General features: G+C 41.7%; 1 protein-coding gene across 9 annotated transcripts in view; it reads left to right on the forward strand.

Moving 5' to 3' along the window:
• The window catches only part of celf1 (cugbp, Elav-like family member 1), an 84317-nt gene that overhangs the window by 26087 nt on the left and 31121 nt on the right, over positions 1-27109 (forward strand). For all 9 annotated transcript variants that reach the window (XM_060911974.1, XM_060911976.1, XM_060911979.1 and 6 more), the window contains 6 exons: positions 20892-21079; positions 21357-21439; positions 21543-21591; positions 24670-24804; positions 26406-26485; positions 26612-26773. In XM_060911974.1, coding sequence (XP_060767957.1) covers positions 20902-21079; positions 21357-21439; positions 21543-21591; positions 24670-24804; positions 26406-26485; positions 26612-26773 — 687 coding nt within the window. In that variant the 5' untranslated portion in view covers positions 20892-20901. The remainder of the gene's footprint in view (positions 1-20891; positions 21080-21356; positions 21440-21542; positions 21592-24669; positions 24805-26405; positions 26486-26611; positions 26774-27109) is intronic.

Consider the following 27109-nt stretch of genomic DNA (forward strand, 5'->3'; position numbering starts at 1 on the left):
ATACTTCACACGCAAATCCCTCATTGGGCTTCTGACATGTTCCCCATTTTCTGTGATATTTCGCCACTGGGGGCGCTATTTTTGGGCAAACAATCCAATCTTTCCTCAAATTTGGTCAAACTTCACGGCCACCCTCTTACTACCGCCCATGTCATGTATGCCACATTTTGGGAATTTTCGTCCATGGGGGGCGCTGTTTTTGGCCGACGCAATTTCTCCAAAACGGGTTTTTGGTAAATAATTCCATAATGCTTTTCCTTCACACCACTACCTTGTGATAGTGCGTTGCTGTTGTAGACACTTATTTCTCCAACTCATAATCGCTCATGTACAGCATAGCGCCACCTTCTGACATGGGAAAAACCAAAACATTTATTCTTCAAAAATCTATCTCTCATCTTCTATTTACTCAATTGTCATCAAACTTCATACGCAAACTCTTCATAGCTCTCCTGACATATCCGCCAAATTTTGTGCACTTTCACCCCTGGGGGTGCTGGTTATGGCACAAACGATGTTGCAGCTTCTGATTGGTCAAACTTGGCAAGCAGACTATTTACGGTATTTCGCGGGGACGCATGCCCCCGCCCCCACTGGCCGCTGGCGCGAGGGCCCGTCAAGGCCGCTTGCGGCTTTAATTTAGAATATGACTTCATAAATTAAAAGGAAAACAGTAAAGACATAGCTTACGCTGGAGATTTGTCCCCATCACCCAGTCCCCCCCCCCCCCAACCACTAAGGTGGCATCTGAATACTCGGTATATATGCACTAATGCCGGGCAAGCACCTATTACCCAGCCATTACTGTAATACTTTCTATGAGGGTGCAAGTGAGTACTAAGGATACAATGTGGGTGTGCTCTGCCACTATTTTTACCCATCCTTTGACCATACCCACATATGCTGCAGGAAAAAAAAATATTTATGCAATGGCAGAAATGTTTAAACTGTTCTTGATACTTATATTTGCACATCACCAGAAGCACCACTTGGATGTTGCAACAAGCGTCTTCCCTTTAGTCCACTATCTTTTCTGTTTTTCCTGGGGGAATTCTTCTTTGGTTATTTGGCAGCTCCAGCTGAATTATGGGGTAGCGTAATGTAGTACGTTTGCATCTATGGAAGTATAGTAGTAGGTCATCTGGGTATCGTTTGACTACTTTTAAATGCCTGCTGAGGATTTGGACACCCTTACAGATTATGACATACTGATGGTTGGATGAGGAGGTCTGGAGTGCAGTTAGTGTTCTGGTTTATCCCAAGGGTGTTCAGTATGGTTGAGGTCAAGGCTGTGTGCAGGCCATTCGAGTTCTTCCACTTTAACCTTGACCAACCATGTCTTCATGGAGCTTGCTTTGTACACAGGGGCATTGCCATGCTGGAACAGGTTTGGGCCTCTTGAATCCATCTAGCCGTCATCCATAACTGTTTATCCTGTGCAGGGTCGCGGGCAAGCTGGAGTCTATCCCAGCTGACTATGGATGACAGGCAGGGTACACCCTGGACAAGTTGCCAGGTCATCGCAGGGCTGACACATGGAGACAAACAACCATTCACACTTACTGTCAATTTAGAGCCACCAATTAAGAAGCCGCCGCCTTGATTTGTCATATGCACACTCAAGCACAGTGAAATTCCTCCTCCTACATTTAATCCATCTGAAGCAGTGAACACATGCATGCACAGAGTGCCTTGCTCAAAGGCACTTCAGCCTAAGGTCACCCTATATTAACCTAACTGCATGTCTTTGAACTGTGGGGGAAACTGGAGCACCCGGAGGAAACCCACACAAGAACGTGCAAACTCCACACAGAAAGGCCCCCGTTGGCCACTGGGCTTGAACCCAGAACCTTCTTGCTGTGAGGTGACCGTGCTAACCACTACACCACCGTGCCGCCCCTCTTGAATCCAATGAATGGAAATTGTAATTCTCCAGCATACAAAGACATTCTCTACAACTGTGTGCTTAAACTTTGTGGCAGCAGATTGGGGAGGAACCACATATGTGTTTTGGTCAGGTTTCTTCAAACTTTTGGCCATATTGTATGTGTGAACCAATCAAGACACTCCGCAGTGATGCCACGTTTTTAGGTCGTTGTTTGTGGGTTATAAACTTCACAGTGGTGGGTCGTCAGGGCCTGCAAGGCCTTCTCTGCTGGCCTGAAAATATATTTTAAAAAAATCACAGACAGACTGATTGATGTTAATTTTTTGTTTATTATTTTTATTTCATAACTATTAAATAATTCCAAATGGTCTGGCCGTTTCCTTTCCCGTGGCTGCGCTGCTGCCAGACGTGTATTTTTCATGTTGAAGCATTTTTAGCCAATCACATTTCAACCATCATTTGTTGCCAGGCAAATAAATCTGCCTGGAGGCCAGTACAATCAGTTCTGCTGGCCTGTCTGTGTCATAGACTGTAGATTCAAGTTAGCGAGCCCAGAACCAGTCGTATTGGGCTGTCTCTGATGAGCCCCAACAGCCCATTGCAGGCGTATATGCTCTGATTGGCTCAAAGCATGCATAAGGAAACGTCATTGTATTCTCACCATTTGGTTGGGTAGATTTCCACTGGAGTTGCGATGAGGCGAATGCTACAAAAAGTCAATGAGTGCTAGTCAACTTAGCAATTTTTAACTGCATTAACAAGCTTCAATTTTTAATAGTTAAATAATATAAATATCTGTTTTATCAACCCAAAATGGCCGAAGGAGGGGGAGAAGTTGATATGGTGGCAAATTTGTCACAACCATTTTCCCGGAGGACTTTTCCAGAAAGGCTGGACATCGTTCTGTGACCATCCCCGTATACACTGCTTCTGTTGAACGGACATTTTCAGCCCTCAAGAGAATCAAAACGTATGCGAGAAACAGGACAGGACAGGCTCGACTGTCTGCATTGGCCTCGATGGCCATCGAATGGGACTTTTTGATGGGACTGAAAAGAACAAACTAGTTCTACGACAGTGTTATTGACGTTTTCTTGAGGAAAGAAAGGAGGATGGATTTTCAGTTCAGATAATCTCCGTATTGGTGAGTGATGTCATCTACTTCGCCTATACTGACTGACCTCATTCGCATACATGCACACAAGGTCTCATAAGGCACATAAACACACATCGATAAAATAAAATGTTGCAATTTTGCGAAATAACATTGCAATATGGGGTTGTTATTGATGTTTTTATGAATGTCGCAGCTGTAGCTACAGTAGAAGTTTTATAGGCATTATTGAGGGGTGGATTTAATTCAGACAGAGCAGTACTGAAGGCCCATGTGTGAAATGCACGGCCCGCCACTGAAACTTCAAGATATTATTTCAGCACAAAATTTGCAAGTGTAAAATTATTCTACACACTAATACAATGAAGTCGTTGGTAATTAACTAAATAATTAAAATGGGTGTGTTAAGAGATTGCTGGAGACTTGACACCACTGATGTAGAGCCTCCTGTTACTGATGCACAGAAGCTATTTGACAAGTTTACAGTGTACTCTCCATGTTTATATTTGCCTCATGAGTTACTTGTAGGTTTTAACGTGTGTGGCATGAAATAAACCTGTGTGCAGTGACTGTTTTTAAAAGCTGGAAGGCCTCTAAATTAAAAGATGAGCCGTTTCCTTGGTTACATGCTAACCCTCCACACACACCACTTGCATGTAGCTGCGTGCCTGTGGGTGGGTTTTAGTCCTGCATGGCAATACCTCCATTCTTTAGCACTGCAGGCAGGCTGTGCTCATAGACTTTGTGTAAACCTGTATTTCTGTAGTGATGAATGTTTAAAAGACGATGTGAATTTTTTATCTTTTTCAGTCATTCGCGTGTTTGAGAGTGTAGTTTGGGAAACACGTCATTGACATGGATCAAGCTTTTTGTGTGCATCAGGAATAGACACAAATTTGCTCTCCCCCCCCCCCCCCCCCCGAAAAAAAAAGTGAACACCACATGAAGTTTTACCACTTGCCACTAGGGCTGGGTTCAAAAGATCTATCCACGATCCGATATCGATTCACGTTCAAAAAAATACAAGATGGATTAAAAAATGTGTGGATCAATCTCTTCCAGGTGGCTATAGGCGATATTTTCTTGACCGCGCAAGGACCGCTATAAAAAGCGGGTTCCGGCAAACGAAACCGAAACTTAAGAACGCGAGATGGCTGAAGCTGCACAGCTAAAATCACCGCCTGGCCTGAAAGCTGATGTATGGCATTACTTTGGATTCAAACGTTACGAGGACAGAGACGAACTCGACAGAACAAAAGCAGTGTGCAAACTGTGCCACATAGAGATAAAATATAGTGGCAATACAACCAATCTCCGCAACCACTTATCCAGGCACCACGCTGACACAGTTTCAGCTAAACCTGCGGCGAATCAAACTGCACTGGAGAAGGCATTTGGTGTTAAATTTCCTTCAGGTTCTCAGCGTGCCTTGAGCATAACCGAGGGTGTCGGAATATTTATTAGTAAAGACCTACGCCCCTACAGTGTCATAGAAAATGCTGGATTCAAACTACTGGTGAAGAGACTGGAACCACGCTATGTCCTGCCCAGTCGCAAACATTTGAGCGAAACTGTTATCCCAAAAATGTATGCGAAAACAAAAGACACACTTGCACATTTGTTGAAGTCTGCCGAGAGGGTGGCGTTGACCTGCGACTGCTGGACCTCAAGAAATACCATGTCATATAAGCATCATTTCTTACATAATTGCTGTGGTTGCTGAGGTGCTTTTTTTTTTTTTTTTTTTTCCCTTTGTGGTCAGAAACCCTGCCATGGGTATGTTATTCAACCAAAAGAGGGCCACCGAATGTCATAGTTTTGATTTAGAATTCAAATAAAACCTGGATTTTTTTTCATTCCTAAATAAATCCTTTAAATCCTTGACTCTCCTCTCTCTGTGTGTCCCTCTTACACATACACAGATGTATGCACAAACACATATGGGGCTGTTCCTGTCAATAGGAACAATTTTTACTTTAAAGTGACAATCCAGCAATATCTAAGTAGATCAATATCGAATCAGATCGTGACCTTCTGAATCGAATCAATCCAGGAAATCTGGATCGATTCCCAGCCCTACTTACCACACACTAAGCAGAGATACTTCCAGACTGAGGGAAAACTGTGCCTAATGCATAAACTTCAACATTTAAGTGGTAAAATGGTTGGCTGTTCCAGATGTTGCAAACAGGGTTAAAAACTCAGGTTGAATTCAGTGAATTTTCAAAAGGCTTACTGGAAACATGTTGGAAAGCCAAGACTCAACAGTTGTGTTTTCAAAATCCCATGAAGAATCTGATCTTGCCTACTTTCACTGGCAAAGCATCCAATTGGTTAAAGGAGCACAGTGAAGCCATAAGAGTACATAAAAGCCTAACGATGGTGGAAAAGAGGAATAGAATAAATGTTTCAAACAAATCAGTTTGAAGGAGGAGTTGGCCATTTCTAATATGAATTTTGTTACTGGCCCACCACTTGTGTATACCCTCAGCTGGACCATCATCTTAATACCTTAAAGGGATAGTTCGGGATTTTTGACATGAATCTGTATGGCATCCCCATCAATAGTGTCGTGCAAACACACTGACTTACCCCTGACAGCATCCTGTGAGTCCAGTTCTTGTCCAGTTTTGGTCCAGACGAAAGTAGTCTGGCAAGTTTGTTGGGGTCACGAAAGTAAAACGTTTTTCGTCTCAAAACAGTATGTGTTCAAAAGAGTGATATATTTGCATCACAAAACCGTTGCCAAATAAAAAGTCAGACCTCGAAATCGCTTGGCACTATTTTCTCTCCCTTCTTATCACTGCACGCTGCCGGCTTCATCCAGCTGCGGCTCCAGCTTCAAGGATAAGCTGGAGCCGCATAAGTAGGAGTCCCGGCGGGTGGTTTGTATTCGATTCATTTATATCCCGGCCTTGTCAGCTGTCAGATTTATGTTCATGGACCCGGTAAGCTGGTAAATAGTATTTATTTTTTTCTTTACCAAATTCTAACAGAAAACGAGAACGCCCGAAAGGGAAAACCGAGCCGAGCCGCCTCACGGCTGTAATCCAAATTGCTTTCCTCCTCAGTATACAAGTGCGCTTCCATGGCAGGGAAAAAGAAACTACCACTGCTGCCTATGTAGTGCCCTATTTATACAAATAGGAGTCATTCAGGATTCAGCCATGTTTTTGCTCCGTATCATGGCTGAATCCTGAATGACTCCTATTTGTATAAATAGGGCACTACATAGGCAGCAGTGGTAGTTTCTTTTTCCCTGCCATGGAAGCGCACTTGTATACTGAGGAGGAAAGCAATTTGCATTACAGCCGTGAGGCGGCTCGGCTCGGTTTTCCCTTTCGGGCGTTCTCGTTTTCTGTTAGAATTTGGTAAAGAAAAAAATAAATACTATTTACCAGCTTACCGGGTCCATGAACATAAATCTGACAGCTGACAAGGTCGGGATATAAACGAATCGAATACAAACCACCCGCCGGGACTCCTACTTATGCGGCTCCAGCTTATCCTTGAAGCTGGAGCCGCAGCTGGATGAAGCCGGCAGCGTGCAGTGATAAGAAGGGAGAGAAAATAGTGCCAAGCGATTTCGAGGTCTGACTTTTTATTGGGCAACGGTTTTGTGATGCAAATATATCACTCTTTTGAACACATACTGTTTTGAGACGAAAAACGTTTTACTTTCGTGACCCCAACAAACTTGCCGGACTACTTTCGTCTGGACCAAAACTGGACAAGAACTGGACTCACAGGATGCTGTCAGGGGTAAGTCAGTGTGTTTGCACGACACTATTGATGGGGATGCCATACAGATTCATGTCAAAAATCCCGAACTATCCCTTTAACAAGGCCACCCTGTTAATGCCTTTGCCCCCACAAATAAAACATCGTATAATAACTAACCCCGGACAATAGTTGAATTCAAAAACAAGGCAGAAGTGCATGCTTGTCTCTATCAAGCTAACAAGGTGCTAATAAAGGTAAGACTAACAGGAAACGAGTGAATCAAAATTAAAGCGTGATTTTACGTGCTTGTTTCAACTGGTTGTAGGTCTGAAGCAGGTATATTTATTTATTTATTTATTTATTGTGGAACCCTGCTCACCATATGCTTACCCTTCTTTCCTTGTTGTACTATAGCCACTCTCCCACCCCCAGGTGCAAGCAACCTTTCATAGTCAAACCATGAATAACGAATGCAAGCGCACACACCATGCAGCTGTCTTTTAAACTATTGGGTCACTGTGGTGTTTGAGTCAAACACAACTACAAAATGTCATTTTCATGACAAGTTTATAAATTATTGATGGCAAATTGTCACTGGTAAATATAACAATGAACCACCTTATACAGTTTCAAAGTTCTTGGATTTTTTTGTGGAAAGGCATTCACCCTTCAAAATCCAGCGTGAATGACTTGCATATATGTTTTATAATTAACATGTGAGCTGCTGTGGCATTCACAATTTATTTTACCATGAAAGTCAGAGTTTCCTTTAGGGAACAGTTTCTTACATTACCAACAATGCTGTTTGACTACTTGCTGATAGAGGCGCCAGTGTGATTTAGTCTTCGCTTCAGCTCTACCTAAAGAGTAATGCAGCAGTGTTTTTAGTCCTTTTAATCTGTCCAGCTCTCTGACCTCTTCACCTGGACACTCCACTCAAACAGATCAACTTCCAAAGTGTCAGCACTCGGGCTGCTACCTCCGTCAATGCCAATGCACTCGTCTTCTCTTAAGAAATTTGCTGAGTCAAATCTTTGCCATAAGTCAGTGCAACTGTGTTGTATAGCTGGAACTTGAGTCCAAGGTTTGCTGTCCTCACTGTTTCTGTATTGGATTTCTCATTTAATGTTGCTGGAAAATGGTGAGAGAAAAGCAGCTCATTTTTTTTGTTTTTGGGAGCTACTGGCTAATCTTTACTTATCCCTTATGTTTGAGAGTGTTGAATATTTTTTTTTTTCTTCCCTTGTAAACATCTATTAAACTGCACCAGCAATGGTCCCCATGATGAGCTTGTCAGACAACTGCTGACTTTTTTTAACAGAAATAAAGTATAGCATCAACCAACAGATTAGCACCAGATTGACTAATCACATCACACACATTTCAAAATGAACATACAGTGGAGCGCTGTTATAATGTAGTAGTTGGGATCCAAAGTATCCAACCATGTTATGCGTGAATCCATGTTATAACGGTATGGAAAATCTGGCATGGCCTGAGGAAAAAACATTCTAATGAGCTTTATTTTTCAGCTAAACCAGTCCCCTGAAGGTATCCGAAGTTGTTGCAAGAACTACAATCGTTTTTACTATTTTTTTTTTTTAATTGTTGACGGTCAATGTAACATGTAAAATATTTTGCTGCTAGTGTCTCGGATATTTTAATATTATGCTGCTGTTAATACAAACAATAGTTAAAAACAATGGATGCTTATGTATGTTGTTTAAGTACTTTATTTGCATGTAAATGCATACATAAATTTATTCTGTACAAAACTTTTTTTTTTTTCCCCTATAGCGACATCCTAGCTTTACATTGCAAGGTATTAAAAATACAAGTTTTGACCTGCTCTGAATAACTAAGAATAATTCTATCCAATGTAGTAGCACTGCCGAGTTGATTCAAAGTCATCATAAAATTACAGTAGCAGTGAGTAGAATATGGACAATCTTGTAATAATTAACTGGATGTAATAAGTAAATGATGTGTTGAAACAAAACAATGATTATTGTGCAACAAGCACAGTTCAGGCATAATGCACAACAGTGCATTTTAGTCCTTGGCTTTACTGGAAAAAGTCTAACTTGTTGAAATCTCGTGGGCCTGTAGTCAGAGGAAATGAAGCATGTTTTGTAGGTGCGTGACGTTCGCTGTAGAAGTATCGTTGCATTCGAACCATCTTAATGCATTTTCAAGTGACTTGACCTTGGAAATGGCAGGTGGTGGATCCACGATGTCGTCCTCATTGACTTCTTCACCAATCTGTTCCAGTTGCTGCTGGTTGTCAGTGTTACGAATTATTTCTTCGTTTGACTGTTTGACGTAGTCATTATCATTGTCAATGGTGAGTCATATTTTAATGAGTTTATTGCTAATTTCATCACCTGAAGCAGATTATACCAATTCCATTTCATCTGTTGTGAAGCATGGCTCGCCAGCTTCGGTTGCCTTGGGGACTGCAGTGGCCATTTCCTCCTCTGTGAGGTCACCAGACTCTTCTTCCGAGACTGAGACTGTTCTCAAGTGTAGCTGCATAAAGTTTTAATTTTTGGAGCCATGAGCTGACCATGTGACAACGGTTTTCGTGTAATAGTGATCCATATTATAACGGCGCTCCACTGTATATTTAAAATGCTTCAGGTGCACATTATTGAAAAGGAGCAGACATTGTCATATTGAGTTATCAGAGATATGACGGGCTGTTAAGTAAGGGAGGAAGCACGTTTGGGGTTTGTTCATGCAATTGAAAACAATTTTTTTTTTCTAGTAGTTTGCATTTAATACATTTAAGTGAAACTATTGAACATTCTATTGAACTGATGAAGTGTTTATTGATGGTATGTATCACCTATTGTTTTATTGCCCAAGCCTAGCCGAGACACGTAGTCGACTTGAATTTTTTTTTTTTAAATCTCCGCTCATGGTTTAACCCCCTCCCTTTTTTTTTTTTTTTTAAAGAAAAAAAAGATTAAATGTTTTAAGTACACTTGCAGCTGTGTGAAGGTGTTTTTTGTTTTAACTTTTCACAAACTCATGGCAACTTTACCAACCTACACCGTGCCTGGTTTGAGTCTGTCTGCTGCATGTGCCCCCTGTCAGAATCGGGGCCACTGAATCATTATGGCTTCCACAGAATGGAACAAAGGAGGGAGTCATTGGTATTGTTGTTTTGGCATGCTAACTTTGTTCAACACACAACTGAAGACTTGGCACAGTGGAATCATAGGCACCCATTTATATCCCCTGTGTTAAGGGTCATCCCTGGACTCAACATATAGGCCCAATTGTGTGCACGGGCATGTGTTTTTTATATATAATATACAACCCCGATTCCAAAAAAGTTGGGACAAAGTACACATTGTAAATAAAAACGGAATGCAATAATTTACAAATCTCAAACTGATAATTGTATTCACAGTAGAACATAGACAACATATCAAATGTCGAAAGTGAGACATTTTGAAATTTCATGCCAAATATTGGCTCATTTGAAATTTCATGACAGCAACACATCTCAAAGTTGGGACAGGGGCAATAAGAGGCTGGAAAAGTTAAAGGTCCAAAAAAGGAACAGCTGGAGGACCAAATTGCAACTCATTAGGTCAATTGGCAATAGGTCATTAACATGACTGGGTATAAAAAGAGCATCTTGGAGTGGCAGCGGCTCTCAGAAGTAAACATGGGAAGAGGATCACTAATCCCCCTAATTCTGCGCCAACAAATAGTGGAGCAATATCAGAAAGGAGTTCGACAGTGTAAAATTGCAAAGAGTTTGAACATATCATCTGCAGTGCATAATATCATCAAAAGATTCAGAGAATCTGGAAGAATCTCTGTGCGTAAGGGTCAAGGCCGGAAAACCATACTGGGTGCCCGTGATCTTCGGGCCCTTAGACGGCACTGCATCACATACAGGCATGCTTCTGTATTGGAAATCACAAAATGGGCTCAGGAATATTTCCAGAGAACATTATCTGTGAACACAATTCACCGTGCCATCCGCCGTTGCCAGCTAAAACTCTATAGTTCAAAGAAGAAGCCGTATCTAAACATGATCCAGAAGCGCAGACGTCTTCTCTGGGCCAAGGCTCATTTAAAATGGACTGTGGCAAAGTGGAAAACTGTTCTGTGGTCAGACGAATCAAAATTTGAAGTTCTTTATGGAAATCAGGGACGCCGTGTCATTCGGACTAAAGAGGAAAAGGACGACCCAAGTTGTTATCAGCGCTCCGTTCTGAAGCCTGCATCTCTGATGGTATGGGGTTGTATTAGTGCGTGTGGCATGGGTAGCTTACACATCTGGAAAGACACCATCAATGCTGAAAGGTATATCCAGGTTCTAGAGCAACATATGCTCCCATCCAGACGACGTCTCTTTCAGGGAAGACCTTGCATTTTCCAATATGACAATGCCAAACCACATACTGCATCAATTACAGCATCATGGCTGCGTAGAAGAAGGGTCCGGGTACTGAACTGGCCAGCCTGCAGTCCAGATCTTTCACCCATAGAAAGCATTTGGCTCATCATAAAACAGAAGATACAACAAAAAAGACCTAAGACAGTTGAGCAACTAGAATCCTACATTAGACAAGAATGGGTTAACATTCCTATCCCTAAACTTGAGCAACTTGTGTCCTCAGTCCCCAGACGTTTACAGACTGTTGTAAAGAGAAAAGGGGATGTCTCACAGTGGTAAACATGGCCTTGTCCCAACTTTTTTGAGATGTGGTATTGTCATGAAATTTAAAGTCACTAATTTTTCTCTTTAAATGATACATTTTCTCAGTTTAAACATTTGATGTGTCATCTATGTTCTATTCTGAATAAAATATGGAATTTTGAAACTTCAACATCATTGCATTCCGTTTTTATTTACAATTTGTACTTTGTCCCAACTTTTTTGGAATCGTGGTTGTAAAAGCAGTGATTTCTGAATTTACTTTGACTTGCATTGCATTGCAGATAGTATGAACCAAGATATTTCATGTTTTGTCTGGTTAACTCAACTTCATTTCACTTGTTAATATGCATCCGTTTCTGCATTTTAAGCCTGTGACATATTAAAAAAAAAAAGTTGGGACGGGGGCAATTTAGAGCTAATAATGAAGCAAAACAAATAATGATGTGATTTTGAAACCGGTGATGCCAACAGGTAATTGTAATCATGATTTGGCCCAAAATTAGTATCCAGGAAAAGGCTAGTCTTTGAAGAGTAAAGATGAGCCAAAACTCTCCAGTTTGTCAACAAATGTGTGAGGAAAATGATTGAAATGTAAAAAAAAAAAGTTACTCAAGGGAAGATGGGATTTGAATGATTTCCTTCATTTATAGTTGATGTAACCACATGGGCTCGGGATTACTTTGGCAAACCTTTTGTCAAGCATGACAATACAGAGTTGCATCCACAAATGCCAGTTAAAACTTTTCTGTGCAAAAAGGATGCTTTATGCTAAATGTTTCCAGAAGCACTGCTGACTTCTCTGGGCTCGGAGGCATCTGGGATGGACCATTACACAGTGGAAACATGTATTGTGGTCAGACAAATCAGAATTCCAGGTCTTTTTTTTTTTTGGAAGAAATGGATGCTCTGTGCTCCGGACCAAAGACAAAAAGGACCATTCAGACTGTTGCCAGCAACAAGTTCAAAAGCCAGGGTGTGTCATGGTATAGGGTTGTGTCAGTGCCCTTGGCAAAGGTAACTTCCACTTCTGTGATGCAGCATTAATGCAGAAAAGTGCATTGAGATTTTGGAGCAACATATGCTACCTTCAATACCTCTTTCCTAGGGATATTTCAACAAGACCATGCAAAACCACATTCTGCACACATTTCCACAGCCATGCCTTTGTAGAGGGTGCCTGTCCCCTCTGTCCCGAACAGAGAATGTGTGGAATTTTGAAACAAAAAACATCATGACAACGACCCTGTACTGTTGCACGCCTTAAGACCTGTTTGCAGGAAGAGGGGGGCATTTGAAACGCCATCACTTGGTGTCTTCAGTCCTTAAATATCTTTAGTGTTGTGAGAAGGAATCGCAATATTATAAAGTGGTAAATGCTTTACTGTCCCAACTTTTTTAAATATGTTGCAAGAATCAAATTGAAGTGTTTTTGAAAAAAATAAAATTCATGAGGTGAAACATTTTAATGTGCTGTTGTATTGTTCTGAGTGCAATACACAGGTCCAAGATTATTTAATCATTTTCAATTTTAATTATCCCCTGCTCCTCTCACAATTTGTGGAGGAATTTCACGAAACTTGATGAGGCATTGTTGTATGTCAGTAGTATGCATTATTGTAATTTCGTTCAATTCGGTTACATTTTACCAGAGTTGTGGCCCTTGATTTAACATCTTGCACTTTCACAATTTCATGAAGGTGTGCTTGCCTTCTGACATCAACTCCTCTCACAATTTTTGGATGAATTTCTTGAAGCTTGGCAAAAGGCCTTGTTATATGACAGTAATAAGCATACTGCAATTAAATTTTGTTTGTGAAAATTTTACCAGAGTTTTGACCCATGATTAAATGGCTTGCACTTTGACAGTTTCATGATTGTGTACATTCTTCTGAAATCTTCTCCTCTCCCAATTTGTGGAGGAATTTCACCAAACTTGGCAGAAGGCTTTGTTATATGACCGTCATACACACATTGGAATTTCATTTAATTTGGGCAGATTTTATCGGGGCGGCATGGTGGTATTGTGGTTAGCGCTGTCGCCTCACAGCAAGGAGGTCCGGGTTTGAGCCCCGTGGCCGGCGAGGGTCTTTCTGTGTGGAGTTTGCATGTTCTCCCCGTGTCCGCGTGGGTTTCCTCCGGGTGCTCCGATTTCCCCCACAGTCCAAAGACATGCAGGTTAGGTTAACTGGTGACTCTAAATTGACTGTAGGTGTGAATGTGAGTGTGAATGGTTGTCTGTGTCAGCCCTGTGATGACCTGGCGACTTGTCCAGGGTGTACCCTGCCTTTCGCCCGTAGTCAGCTGGGATAGGCTCCAGCTTGCCTACGCCCTTTAGAACAGGATAAAGCGGCTAGAGATAATGAGATGAGATTTTACCAGAGTTATACCCTTGATTATTAACAAACTTGTACTTTTGGCAATTTCGTCCAAGCGTGCTTGCTTTCTGAAATCAACTTCCCTCAGTTTTTGGATGAATTTCATGTAATTTGGCAAAAAGTTTTTATCCCCCGCTGGCTGAAAGGTCTGATGGGGGATTATGTCGTGGCGATGTCTGTCCGTCCGTCCGTCCGTCCGTCCCTCCCTCCGTCCCTCCCTCCCTCCCGGGAAGGGTACTCACCTTCTCAAGTCCTCTCTCAATTTTTGGAGGAATTTCACAAAACTTGACAGGATTCTTTATGTTGGTAATATGCATATTGCAATTTGGTTCAGTTCAGTTGCATTTTACCAGAGTTATGGCATAGTTGTCAGCGGGGGATATTGTGCTCTCAGAGCATTCTTGTTTCAACATACCATGCAAATAACTTCCGATTTGTGGTTGTCATTTCTAAATTACTAGGTACAGATGATAACAAAAAATGAGTAGTAACAGTTTTCTTCTAACACTCTGTTTGGAGTCTGCATCTGAAAATTCTGTTTTGAGGGCATTCTGGAGGGCTCAATGAGCACTACCCCTCGATCCCCAAAAGAAACGGGACACCCTAAACTATATAGGAGCATGCAAAACAGAGATAGGGCTCAGGGGGTATTGGGATTGGGCCATAGTCTTGTGCACCAGCCTTGTAGCATTTGATTTTTGCTGCTGCTTTTTTTTAAGGGGGGCTGTGCTAAGCCTATTCAAGAACCACCGACTTTTCATAGTAAGAAGTCATTTGACTGACTTTTTGCAAACAGTACAATGCTTTTTACTTGCCTTTACAATTGTTTCATACAAACTCTCCAATAACTTTCCATTGAGCAACTATATCAAAACTCATTGTGTTGTAGTCTTCAGGTTTGTTTTCTAGTCGGAAGCTGGTGTAAGGATAAAGGGTAGGTGCACAGAAGTGTGTTATAGAGAACACTCCAGCAGACACTGTTCATGATCAGTGATGGTGAAATCCTGCCTTTGTATTACAGTCTGTGCTCTTGGACAGTCTTTCACACGCCTTCACTTTTTATTTGCAGTAGGCCTGTGAAATTGTATGTAATATGCCATTGTCCTATTGTGTTCTATTGTGTCCCCTATCTATCACAGATTGGTGGTGGTATTGCCTGTAGCTTTGAGGAGGGAAAGAAATGAACATGGCCAGATACACGTAATGCGCATCGCTTATATTTTACATCATTACAATGGGGAAAAAAATACTGGAAGCTGGCATCAAGTCAGCAATCACTAGCATTACTTTTTAGACGCGTCTTGTTGACTTTGTTTACCTTAATTACTTGTTAAGGTAAGTAATGCTTTTAAAACAGTAGCTGGTACTGTAAATAAATCTGTAACTAAGCTCACTATAAAACTACATCCACTGCGCATGCATGTGCTCTATGGTAAACGGTGCAGGAATCCTTGTATAGCGAAATCACCCTGTTAAATGCGTCATTTTCTTAATTTAAATCTCTGCTTATATTTTGAGGGTGCAGGCATTCATGACTTTATCTCTCTGCCTCAGAGAAACGTGTTTTGTTGCTCTTATTTGACATCAGACAGCAGGTTATGGTTCATGTAGGATACAAAATGGGCTAAAAGGAAACATTACATGATTAAAAAAATATATTTTTGTTGATCTTGAAGCTGCAGACACCATATTCTTCAACAGACATTTAAATTGTTCAACTTCATGTCAAACGTGATGGTTAGAATCTTTTGCCGATTCCCGATACTGTAGTCGATCATTCCAAACTGAATTTGCAGGGCTGTGTTGTTAACATGTTGTAATAGTGTGCAACTTGGCCGCTACTATAACTACATGCACTATTCTGCACAGGACTGGTGTTCCCAAACACAAATGTTTAGATTTCCTTTCTCATTATTTAGATCTTTTTGTTTTTGGTCAGCCGTTGTATTCAAGTAAAACTATTGCATCCTGTAGTTTCTCCTAGTATCTCTAACCATGGTCCAGTGATTTATAAGAGCCAGTCATATGACCACAAACAGCCAATCTCTTCACTGTAAAAGTGCATTGATGTTGGCATAATGCCAGCACCCAACTGTGCCTCTAGGGTGCATCCACACAGGGATTACCAGCGTGTTACCGGTCTCCATTCATGCTTGCCGATCAGCCGCTTTTATCAGCATCAGTCTGACACGCTGTTTACCTGACGCTGCACTTCGTTCTGCTTGACTAAGAGAAAAGCTCACAAAAAAGTCCCCATCCATCAGCACTTTTCTTTGTGGGATCAAGGGAGTGATTTTTAGTGGTTCGTCCAGCCCTGGCCCAATTAGCAGACCTGGTCCCTTAGCTGCTAAAGCCTGTGTTGATCACATTGTGCTGTCTTTTTTTGCCCCATGTTGATTTGAGTTTGTCTTCAGGTACTTTTTTTTTTTTTTTTGCGATTTTTGTTTTTCCCCCTCAGAGTCCTGCTCAGCTTTAATGAAGTCAACTTCTCATCATCTCTCCCAGCCCGTCGATCTCTGTTTACAAGCATTGAACCCTGAGCACTTAGCAAGCCCTTCCTGTGGCATTGTCATCGTTTGTACATGACAGGAAAGCTGTGTTGTGTGGATTTGGTTTTTACTTTTGAACCTTTTGTACCTTAACTCAAAGCTTGCCTGTTGCTTTGCATCGTGGCTTTGTGGAGAAACGGCAGTGGATTTGTGTTTGAGAAAATGACTTCGTTTAAGCTGGACTTTCTGCCAGAGATGATGGTGGACCACTGCAGTCTGAATTCAAGTCCAGTGTGAGTACAGCTGCTCTGTATTTGTTAAATATTTGTTTGTGGTAAGTTTGGTGATCAGTGTGGTTTTTTTTTTTTTTTGGGGGGGGGGGGTTCTGTTCTTATATTAAATTACATCCTCCAAATATTTTTCCTTTCACCGTTTTTCAACTGGAAAACAAACCACAGCACTCTGACACATGATTAGTCACTGACTTGAAAGTTATTGGAGTGTTTTGTATGTATATAAACTCCAGTATCTGCCATTATTGTTCTCCCCATTAGTTGCCTAACATGTACCAAACAGTCCTGAAGATGCCATGCAATACAAAGGGATTGCTTTTGAAAAATGGCTCCTTGCTTTGATGGGTCTAATGTAGCTATTGTTCAGTGTTGTTCTTCCCCGCACCTGTTTAACAATTACCATGCGAACAGTTTAATCCTATTTGTGGAAACGAAGAAGCATGATGAAATGCCTAGTCATTTTTGTCTCATTTCAATGCCCAGGGACTACTTTTAAAATGCTAGTGATTGTGTGTGTGTGTGTGTGTGTGTGTGTGTAGTTGTCTGTCACAATAAGACAATTAAAAAAATAATAATAATTTGCAACAGTATTATAACAGTGTCACAAGTCTGGCTTTTGAATCACAGGCATCCACATACAGCCCATGGAGCACCAGGCTCTGTGTGTTTTGCATTTGTATGAAATCTGTGGTACCAGGATCAGAAAGTGTCCCATTCTGTTTGACATTCAATGGGGAAAACATGCACCAGACTTCAAACTGTGTATATGATTTATATAATTTTTACTGAGGGTTTGCTATATAGAACTCCCCCCCCCCCCCCCCCATATGCCATATAAACTGTCAGGGATCTTATGGGCATAATTTGACTCTCTCTTTAAAAACAAACAAACAACAAAAACCCTGGATCTCCTAATTCACATAAGTGCTGGTGCTGATTTTTAAACATCCCATAAAATATAGAAACTTACCTATTGATTTTGTGTAGTCTCCTTGTTTGAACAACTTCCTCCTCTGTGTAATTGAAAAAGGAAAGGGTTTATTAGATCTTTCCTTCACCAATGAATGAGCTCTCATTTAATCTGGCTACGAACTGTCGACTGTGTTAGTTAAAGCCTGTCTAGTATTGCGGCATTTTTCAGTAAAGCAGCTCTTCACAGCAAGGTTGAGTTGATAAATCACGAGAAGTACATTAAACCTGTTCAATAGAATCAGTCTCTTTCTCCTTGTTGACGCACCTTATACTGAGGTGTATAAGATGGCACAAATATTGATTGGCGTTATGTTCTGTTGGCTCAGAACTGTGCAGATCTCTCATTTTGGTGTTCTGGTAGTTTGTATACCATTTTTGCTGTATAGAAAATGTATCGGTACACCACCGTGTCATGTCTTAACGAATTTGTGTATTGTGACGTTCCTAAACGTTACCCATCACACAGCATTCCTTGTGAAAGTAGGAGGAGTTCTTTCCTGACCACATAACCATAGGGTTTGGTGTGGTGAAGGGTACCCCCAAGAAGCTAACAGGGCAAGCTTCGTCTTTAGCCGATTGTGGCATTGTTGACTGGCTGGAGGTTTGCTGGAACTGCAAGTGTTATTTAGAAGTGGTGTATCAGCCTTTCACTGTATACCACATGAGACAAACAGGAACATCTGGGCATCACCATGCACTTTGTCTAGGTTCTACATGAATAACATTGCTCCTCCCAGTGGTAGGAGTGTGGCAGCCATCTCTGAACACCTCACATATCTAACTAGGATTCTGTCATGCTTGCTGCCAATTGTGAGTGCGTTAAAATGTAGGGGAAACTGCTCAATATACCTTCCTTTTGTACTGCAAAGTGCTCCTTGTACAATATATAGTCAGGTCCATAAGTATTTGGACAGTGACCCAATTTTCCTAGTTTTGCCTCTGTAGACCATCACAGTAGATTTGAAAAGCATTTGACATTAATTAAAGTCTACACTTCAATCACAAGTGGTTTAACAGAAATATTGCATTAACCATTTAGGATTTAGTCATTTATTACAGTCTCTCAATTTTCACAGGCTCAAAACGAATTGGATGAACATACATAATTATATCGGGGGTTTTTTTGTTTGTGTTTTTTAAATACTTGGATGCAAATTCTTTCAGTGACCACCTGAAGTCTGAAACACATGGATGTCACCAAATGCTAAATTTCCTCCCTTCAGAGACTTTTCCTGGCCTTTAGTGCAGCTGCCTTCATTTGCTGCTTGTTTGTGGGTCTTTCTGCCTTCAATTTTGTCTTCAGTAAGTGAAAAGCATACTCAATTGGGTTGCGATTAATGAGAACATTCCATCTCTTTGCCTTAAGAAGCTCTTATGTTGCTTTCATGGCATGTTTTGGGTTATCCATTTGTACTGTGAAGCACCGTCCTATCAGTTTTGGAGCATCTGACTGAATTGGAGCAGAAAATATCGCTCTGTACACTTTAGAATTCATCCTGCTACTTCTGTCAGCAGTCACATCAAACCCCAGTGACCCAGCTCTATTGGCATCCATAAATGCCCATTCCATAACACTACCTCCATCATGTTTGACAGATGTGATGTGCTCTAGATCATGAGCCTTTCCTTCTCCATACTCTTCTGTTCCCAGCATTCTGGTACAAGTTAGTCTTGGTTTCATCTGGAGCAAGATTCTGGACAGACTTTAAATTTTTTTATTTTTATTTATTTTTTAAAGATGTTTTCTAGCAAAGTGTAATCTAGTCTCTCAGTTCTCGAGTGTTACCAGTGGTTTGTGTCTTGCGGTAAAAACATTCAATTTATGTTCATTAAGGTGTCTCTTGATTTGTGGACCTTTAAACCATGATACACCTACCTCCTCTAGAGTATTCTTGACTTGGCTAAATATTGCGAGAGGGGAATTTTCTTCACCAAAGAAAGAATTGTGGTCATCCACATTGGTTGTCCTCCATGGTCTTCCAGGCTTTTTGTTGTCGCTTTTAAGAATATACCAAATTGTTGATTTTGGCCACTCCTAAAGCTTCTGCTCTCGCTGGATCAACACTTCTTTGGACCATGTGGTGCATTCCCATGTTTGGCTACCAAATGCAAATTCAGCACCTGGAATTAAGGGCAGACCTCTTCCTCTCCTTTATTTGTCATGAAATAATGAGTAAGTGGGTCATAACTGGCCATGAAACTACTTCAGTCAGTTGTCCAATTACTTTTGAGCCTATGAAAAATGGAGGGACTGTAAAAATTGGTTGTAACTCCTAAATGGTTAAACCCATCGATTTTAATGCTGAATGTCTTGCTTACTTTGTTTCAAATCGATTGTGGTAGTGGTGGTGTACAGACACAAAATTATGAAAATTACTTATGGACTCAACTGTATTGCCTCAGAGTTGACAAGGCTACAAAGGGTGTTGAATTACTGAAATGTAAGAAATGTATTGTTAAACATTTCTTGCAGTCTTTTACAGTTGAATCACCTTCAGAAACGCATTTTGAGACCTCATTATTGGAGAAGACAAACTTAAAACACTAGCATCAGTAAAACCTCATTTTAAAAAGCATTTTAATTTCTGTAAGGTTCGGTTGAACATGATACGAGTCCTAGGTCTTGTTTTAAAAATTACCCTGTTCTGTGCAGTACCATACATTTAATGTCTGTGCCTATGTATGGACGTCGGTGGATGATGTTGATGCTTTAGTTACTGTATCAGTAAACTGAAATGTTGGAAATGAATACATTGTGGCACATTACAGCCACAATGTGCATGTCCGATGGGCTCCTTCATTTTCCAGTGTTATTTGCCGTTTTGAGAATGGGCAGCACGGTGGTGCAGGGGTTAGCACTGTTGCCTCACAGCAAGAAGGTTCCAGGTTTGAACCTCACACCCAGCGGGGTTCTTTCTGTGTGGAGTTTGCATGTTCTTCCCGTGCCTGTGTGGGTTTCCCCCACAGTCCAAAGACATGCAGATGGGTTGTGCATGTTTGGTGCCGGTCCCAAGTCCGGATAGATTGTGTGAGGGAGGGCATCTGTTGTAAAACCTATGCCAAATCAAATGGGCGGAACGGATCCGGTGCAGTGACCCGTAACAGGAGCCGCCGGAAGAAGAAAAAGAATTTGCCATCTTGAAAATGAAGCACATCATGTACCCCATCTGCATTTAACTAACACAATATGTATAGCTTGTTTGAGGCTACCTTCTAACCCCCCCACCCACACACCCCACCCCCCAAAAAAACCCATTCATTTATTTATTTTGGCCACATTACATCATTGCTAAATAAATTAAGGTTGGCATTACAGCACATTTATTCTTAGAATAATTTTTGTTTCTTTTCAGAACCAAGAAGATGAATGGGACACTGGACCATCCAGACCAGCCTGACATTGATGCTATAAAAATGTTTGTGGGTCAGATCCCTCGTTCCTGGTCAGAAGAGCAGCTGCGGGAGCTCTTTGAGCCCTATGGTGCTGTCTATGAAATCAACGTCCTCAGAGACAGGAGTCAGAATCCCCCACAGAGCAAAGGTCTGAGATTGGTCTTTTAATCGGACACTTAATGGTGGCTGTCGAGCTACACACATTCTCGTTCATTGCAGAGTAAAATTGCAATGTCCTTTTGACCTTGATGTAAAATTTAGGAGGCTGTATATTACTGGCATACACTCACTTGAGCATGCAAACCCTATCTTAAAAATATCTGGTTTTAATCTTCATGTTGTGGGTGATATGAGAACAGCTCTGGTTAATGACCTGCTGGTGGTGGTAAAATTTTCACTTCTTTTTCTTTCCACCTTATTTGAAGGTTGTTGTTTCATCACATACTATACACGCAAATCAGCATTAGAAGCACAAAATGCCCTTCACAATATGAAAATTCTTCCAGGGGTGAGTAATAATTGTACTGAGATTGGAGAAACAGCTGTTGTGTATGTGCGAGTGAAATAAAGGTTAGAAAGTCTAATGTTCTTATCTGGCTCTTGTGTTCCAGATGCATCATCCCATTCAGATGAAGCCAGCAGACAGCGAGAAGAACAACTGTAAGTATTTAATGGGTTTCTGAATTCTGATTTGTCACACATCCACACCAGTTGTTGACAGAGGTGCGTTTTCTTTGCCTTAGAACAAAAATGCAGTTCGTACTGAATCTACCAATAGGGCTTGTGAAGCTTATTTTGCACCACTGTGATAGGAGAGCCATGAATCTAATTATCTTTTTTCCTTGTCCCAAAATTCAGCATGATCTGTGATGGGGGGGAAAGGCTTAGTTTTTAGCAATAAGACTCCAAAACAGTGTTAACTGCAGCATCTCAATCTCATCTCATCTCATTATCTCTAGCCGCTTTATCCTGTTCTACAGGGTCGCAGGCAAGCTGGAGCCTATCCCAGCTGACTACGGGCGAAAGGCGGGGTACACCCTGGACAAGTCGCCAGGTCATCACAGGGCTGACACATAGACACAGACAACCATTCACACTCACATTCACACCTACGGTCAATTTAGAGTCACCAGTTAACCTAACCTGCATGTCTTTGGACTGTGGGGGAAACCGGAGCACCCGGAGGAAACCCACGCGGACACGGGGAGAACATGCAAACTCCGCACAGAAAGGCCCTCGCCGGGCACGGGGCTCGAACCCGGACCTTCTTGCTGTGAGGCGACAGCGCTAACCACTACACCACCGTGCCGCCGCATCTCAATCTATGAAAGTGTTTTACTTTGAATGCACATGTTTATCCCCCTCTTGCTTTCTCTCACTCTCTGAGAAAGTGTCAAATTTCTCCACTGGCTTTGAATAAGTTGGTGTATTTTGCATAGTGCGTGTGCACGTGTGTCATCGTGGTGCCATTGTAACCACAAAGCCAAGACAGCGGGGTCTTCTTCTAATTATGTGTTCTGGTGATGTCAGCAAGCCTATTGTTTGTCCTTGAGGGGGCATGGATTTAAAAATTGAAACATTGTTTTTTTTTTTTTGTTTTTGTTTTTTAAGTGTTGCAGTTTAAATAGCTACGCAAATTGTACAGATGGATAGAAAAAGAAGGCAAAACATTTTAATGTTAGGCAGTGGGTTGTGTTTTTATCTATCTAATATATATACAGTGCCTTGAAAAAGTATTCATACCCCTCTTTTTTTTTTTTTTTTTTTTTACATTTTTCCACCTTGCAACCACGAACTTAAAAGTTTTTTTTTATTGAGATTTTATGTGATAGACCAACACAGAGTAGCACATAATTGTGAAGTGAAATGAAAATGATAAATGGTCTTCAAAATTTTAAACTAATAAAAATCTGAAAAATGCGGTGTGCATTAGTATTCAGCCCCCTGTACATACTCTGATACCTCCTAAATACAATCCAGTGCAATCAATTGCCTTCAGGAGTCATGTGAAGTGTGCATGTGATGAATAAAGGTTTTAAAAAAAAAAAAAAGTCATCTAATTAGTTAGTGTCCTACTGTGTGTAATTTACTCTCAGCATAAATACACTTGTTCTGTGAAGGCCTCAGTGGTTTGTTAGAGAACACTGAAGAACAAACAGCATCATGAAGACCAAAGAACTCACCAGACAGGTCAGGGATAAAGTTCTAGAGAAGTTTAAAGCAGGGTTAGGTTATAAAAAAAAATATCCCAAGCTCTGAACATCTCAAGAAGCACCGTTCAATCCATCATTCAAAAATGGAAAAAGTATGGCACAACTGCAAATCTACCAAGACATGGCTGTCCACCTAAACTGACAGAGCGAGCAAGGAGAGCACTGGTCAGAGAAGCAGCTAAGAGGCCCATGATCACTCTGGAGGAGCTGCAGAAATCCACAGCTCAGGTGGGAGAATCTGTGCACAAGACGACTATAAGCCGTACACTCCACAAATCTGGCCTTTTTGGAAGAGTGGCAAGAAGAAAACTGTTGTTGAAAGACAGGCATAAGAAGTCCCATTTGCAGTTTGCCAGAAGCCATGTAGGGGACACAGCAAACGTCAAAGGTGCTTTGGTCAGATGAGACCGAAGTTGAACTTTTTGGCCTAAATGCAAAGCGCTATGTGTGGCGGAAAACTAACACTGCTCATCACCCTGCACACACCATCCCCACTGTGAAACATGGTGGTGGCAGCATCATACTATGGGGATGCTTTTCTTCAGCAGGGACAGGGAAGCTGGTCAGAGTTGATGGGAAGATGGATGGAGCTAAATACAGGGCAATCCTGGAAAGACTTGAGACTGGGAAGGAGATTCACCTTCCAGCAAGACAATGACCCTAAACATACAGCCAGAGCTACAATGGAATGGTTTAGATCAAAGATTATCCATGTGTTAGAATGGCCCAGTCAAAGTCCAGACCTAAATCCCATTGAGCATCTGTGGCAAGACTTGAAAATTGCTGTTCACAGATGCTCTCCATCTAATCTGGCTGAGCTTGAGCTATTTTGCAAAGAAGAATGGGCACAAATTTCAGTATCTAGATGTGCAAAGCTGGTAGAGACATACCACAAAAGACTTGCAACTGTAATTGCAGCAAAAGGTGGCTCTACACAGTATTGATGCAAGGGGGCTGAATACTAATGCACATCACATTTTTCAGATTTTTGTTTAAAATTTTGAAGACCATTTATCATTTTCATTTCACTTCACAATTATGTGCTACTCTGTGTTAGTCTATGACATAAAATCTCAATAAAAAACTTTTAAGTTTGTGGTTGTAAGGTGGAAAAATGTGAAAAAGCTCAAGGGGTATGAATACTTTTGCAAGGCACTGTATATTCACACTTTAAAAAAGATGCTGGTATAGAATTTTCACGATGGAAACTTCTGCCGGACCAGGAATTTAAAAAAAAAAAAGTATACTCCTTTCTGGCTTTACGGATTAATTTATTTTAATACTTGTGATTTAAATGTCATTTGCATGTCTGTTCATTTTCAAGTATGATTGTATGCTAGTCCTTCTATGCAGCATGAAGTGACGCGAATTCTAAAGCACTACACCATAGCAGGAGATCATGGTGTGTTCTGCCATTCAGCCATCTTTGTTGGTGATGGCTGTTGTGTTTATTGTGAAATACTGACCACGTTGTTGAGTTTATTTTTGGAAATAAATACTAAACATGTATTTCTCCCCATCTCAGCGGTAGAGGACAGAAAGCTGTTCATTGGGATGATCTCTAAGAAATGCAACGAGAATGACATTCGGCTCATGTTCTCCCCCTACGGTCAGATTGAGGAGTGTCGCATTCTCCGAGGACCTGATGGACTGAGCCGTGGTAAGGCAGCCTCAGCTCTGTCCTAAAACACAGGAACTTTTTAACCTCGCAAGGCTATGCATATAATGAACATTGTTCAAATAATGTCCAGAGTTACAATGTACAGTTCTGTAAAAGTCGATGTAGCATAGTATTGCTGTCGTGTAGCAGGATTTCTTGAGTTGGTCTAAAGATCTCTTAGAAATGATCAGATGGCTCCGCCCCAGGCATAACCGAACTGCTTCTCTGCCTCTAAAACAGCAACTAGCAAAACATGAACATGTGCTGTTGGGTGGGAAACGCTTGTTGATACAGGTAGTCGTCGACTTACGACTGCGTTTGGTTAAGACTGACCGGTCGTAAACCGATCTGGTCGTAAGTCGGCCTATGTTAAATGAACGTAAGTATATTGTGATGTGTGATGATATTGTAATCATCTTAAAGTCTTATTTTATCAACATTTTCTTATTTCATTACCTTGGCTCATTATTTGGTTTAAGTCAAACACTGCATACTACACTGCGTACAGTACAATTCGTTTAATATGTGCAAAACAAAAAATACGAAATACAGGTGTGAAAAATAGAAAACATTTTAGTTTATAACATACCAAAATACAAATGTAAAACAGCAAAATACAAAACTTAGTGACCGCTGGCATCACTGGTGCTTGGCTGTGGGTCGTCTACGTCATCAGCTGTTGCAGTGCTCGGGCTGGCGGGAGCATTTGCTCGTTTCATAAACCAGGAGCTGGGGCGGAAACTGTATGACGGAGTGTACGAGAGAGACAGCGCGTGTTCCTGGAGCTGGGGCGGAAACTGTTGTACGCGGCGAGAAGCGCTGCCGGGAGCTGGGGCGGAAACTGTTGTACGCGGCGAGAAGCGCTGCCTGGAGCTGGGGCGGAAACTGTTGTACACGGCGAGAAGCGCTGCCGGGAGCTGAGGCAGGAACTGTTGTACACGGCGAGAAGCGCTGCCGGGAGCTGGGGCGGGAACTGTTGTACACGGCGAGAAGCGCTGCCGGGAGCTGAGGCGGGAACTGTTGTACACGGCGAGAAGCGCTGCCGGGAGCTGGGGCGGGAACTGTTGTACACGGCGAGAAGCACTGCCGGGAGCTGGGGCGGGAACTGTTGTACGCGGCGAGAAGCGCTGCCTGGAGCTGGGGCGGGAACTGTTGTACGCGGCGAGAAGCGCTGCCGGGAGCTGTTGTACGCGGCGAGAAGCGCTGCCGGGAGCTGGGATGGGAACTGTCGTACGCTCAGCTGGGAAACACTTGCCAGTCATAACCAGACGGTCGTAAAGTTGATCGGTTGTAAGTCGACGACTACCTGTATTTTCATTGCAATTTGCTTGTCATAAGTTGTTTGTGATGGTACAATTACAAAATATGCCAAGTGTTATGGTTTAGTACAATTATTAGTGGTTTTAGTTTTCTGAAAACCCTTTAAAGTTTAGTCATCACATTCTGTGCTGTTCTATATTTCCTGTTCCATTTTCTGTAGATTGAATACTTAAACCTGTCCAACTTCAGTATGGCCTTTAAAAAGCAGAAAGATAAGATTGGAGGAAACTCATAAAAGGAAGCAATAATTTACTTGTCTTTCTTGCTTATGCTCTGTCTAGGTTGTGCCTTTGTCACATTCACAGCAAGACAGATGGCGCAGTCTGCCATTAAATCCATGCACCAGTCACAGACCATGGAGGTACTGGAGTCCCACACTGACACTAATGTTCTCATCTACCTTGTTTCCACATCTTTCCCCCTCCCTCTTTCTATCATATGTCTTGGCTAGCCTGTATACATGCTTAAAATGTCTGTTGTTGATCAGGGCTGTTCATCCCCAATCGTGGTCAAGTTTGCAGACACACAGAAGGATAAGGAGCAGAAGCGCATGGCCCAGCAGCTGCAACAGCAGATGCAGCAACTCAATGCTGCCTCCATGTGGGGAAATTTAACTGGCCTCAACTCACTCGGCCCACAGTACCTTGCAGTGAGTACCATTAAGCATTGCACATGTTCACTTGTTTTAAAGCCTGGTTTATACTCCGGTCTCCATGTATTTGTGAACAGGGTGCGTGGGCAGCTGGATTGGTCACTGCCATAATCCTTGAATGAAACATGCATGTGTCCACCAGGGGGCAGAAAAGTTAAACAAGTATCACGTTTCACTGCAGAATGAATGGAAAAGGCTACAATAATGCTGAGGATTAAAACTGGGTGACAAAATGATAGCGATATGTACCATCGATACACACTTCAGTAGCAATAAGAAAATTGTTCAGTAGAATATTTGAGAGTTTCACATAAATGCATTCAATGCAAGCCA

The sequence above is a fragment of the Neoarius graeffei genome, chromosome 27 (genome assembly GCF_027579695.1).
Source record: "Neoarius graeffei isolate fNeoGra1 chromosome 27, fNeoGra1.pri, whole genome shotgun sequence".
Classification (NCBI taxonomy): Eukaryota; Metazoa; Chordata; class Actinopteri; order Siluriformes; family Ariidae; genus Neoarius; species Neoarius graeffei.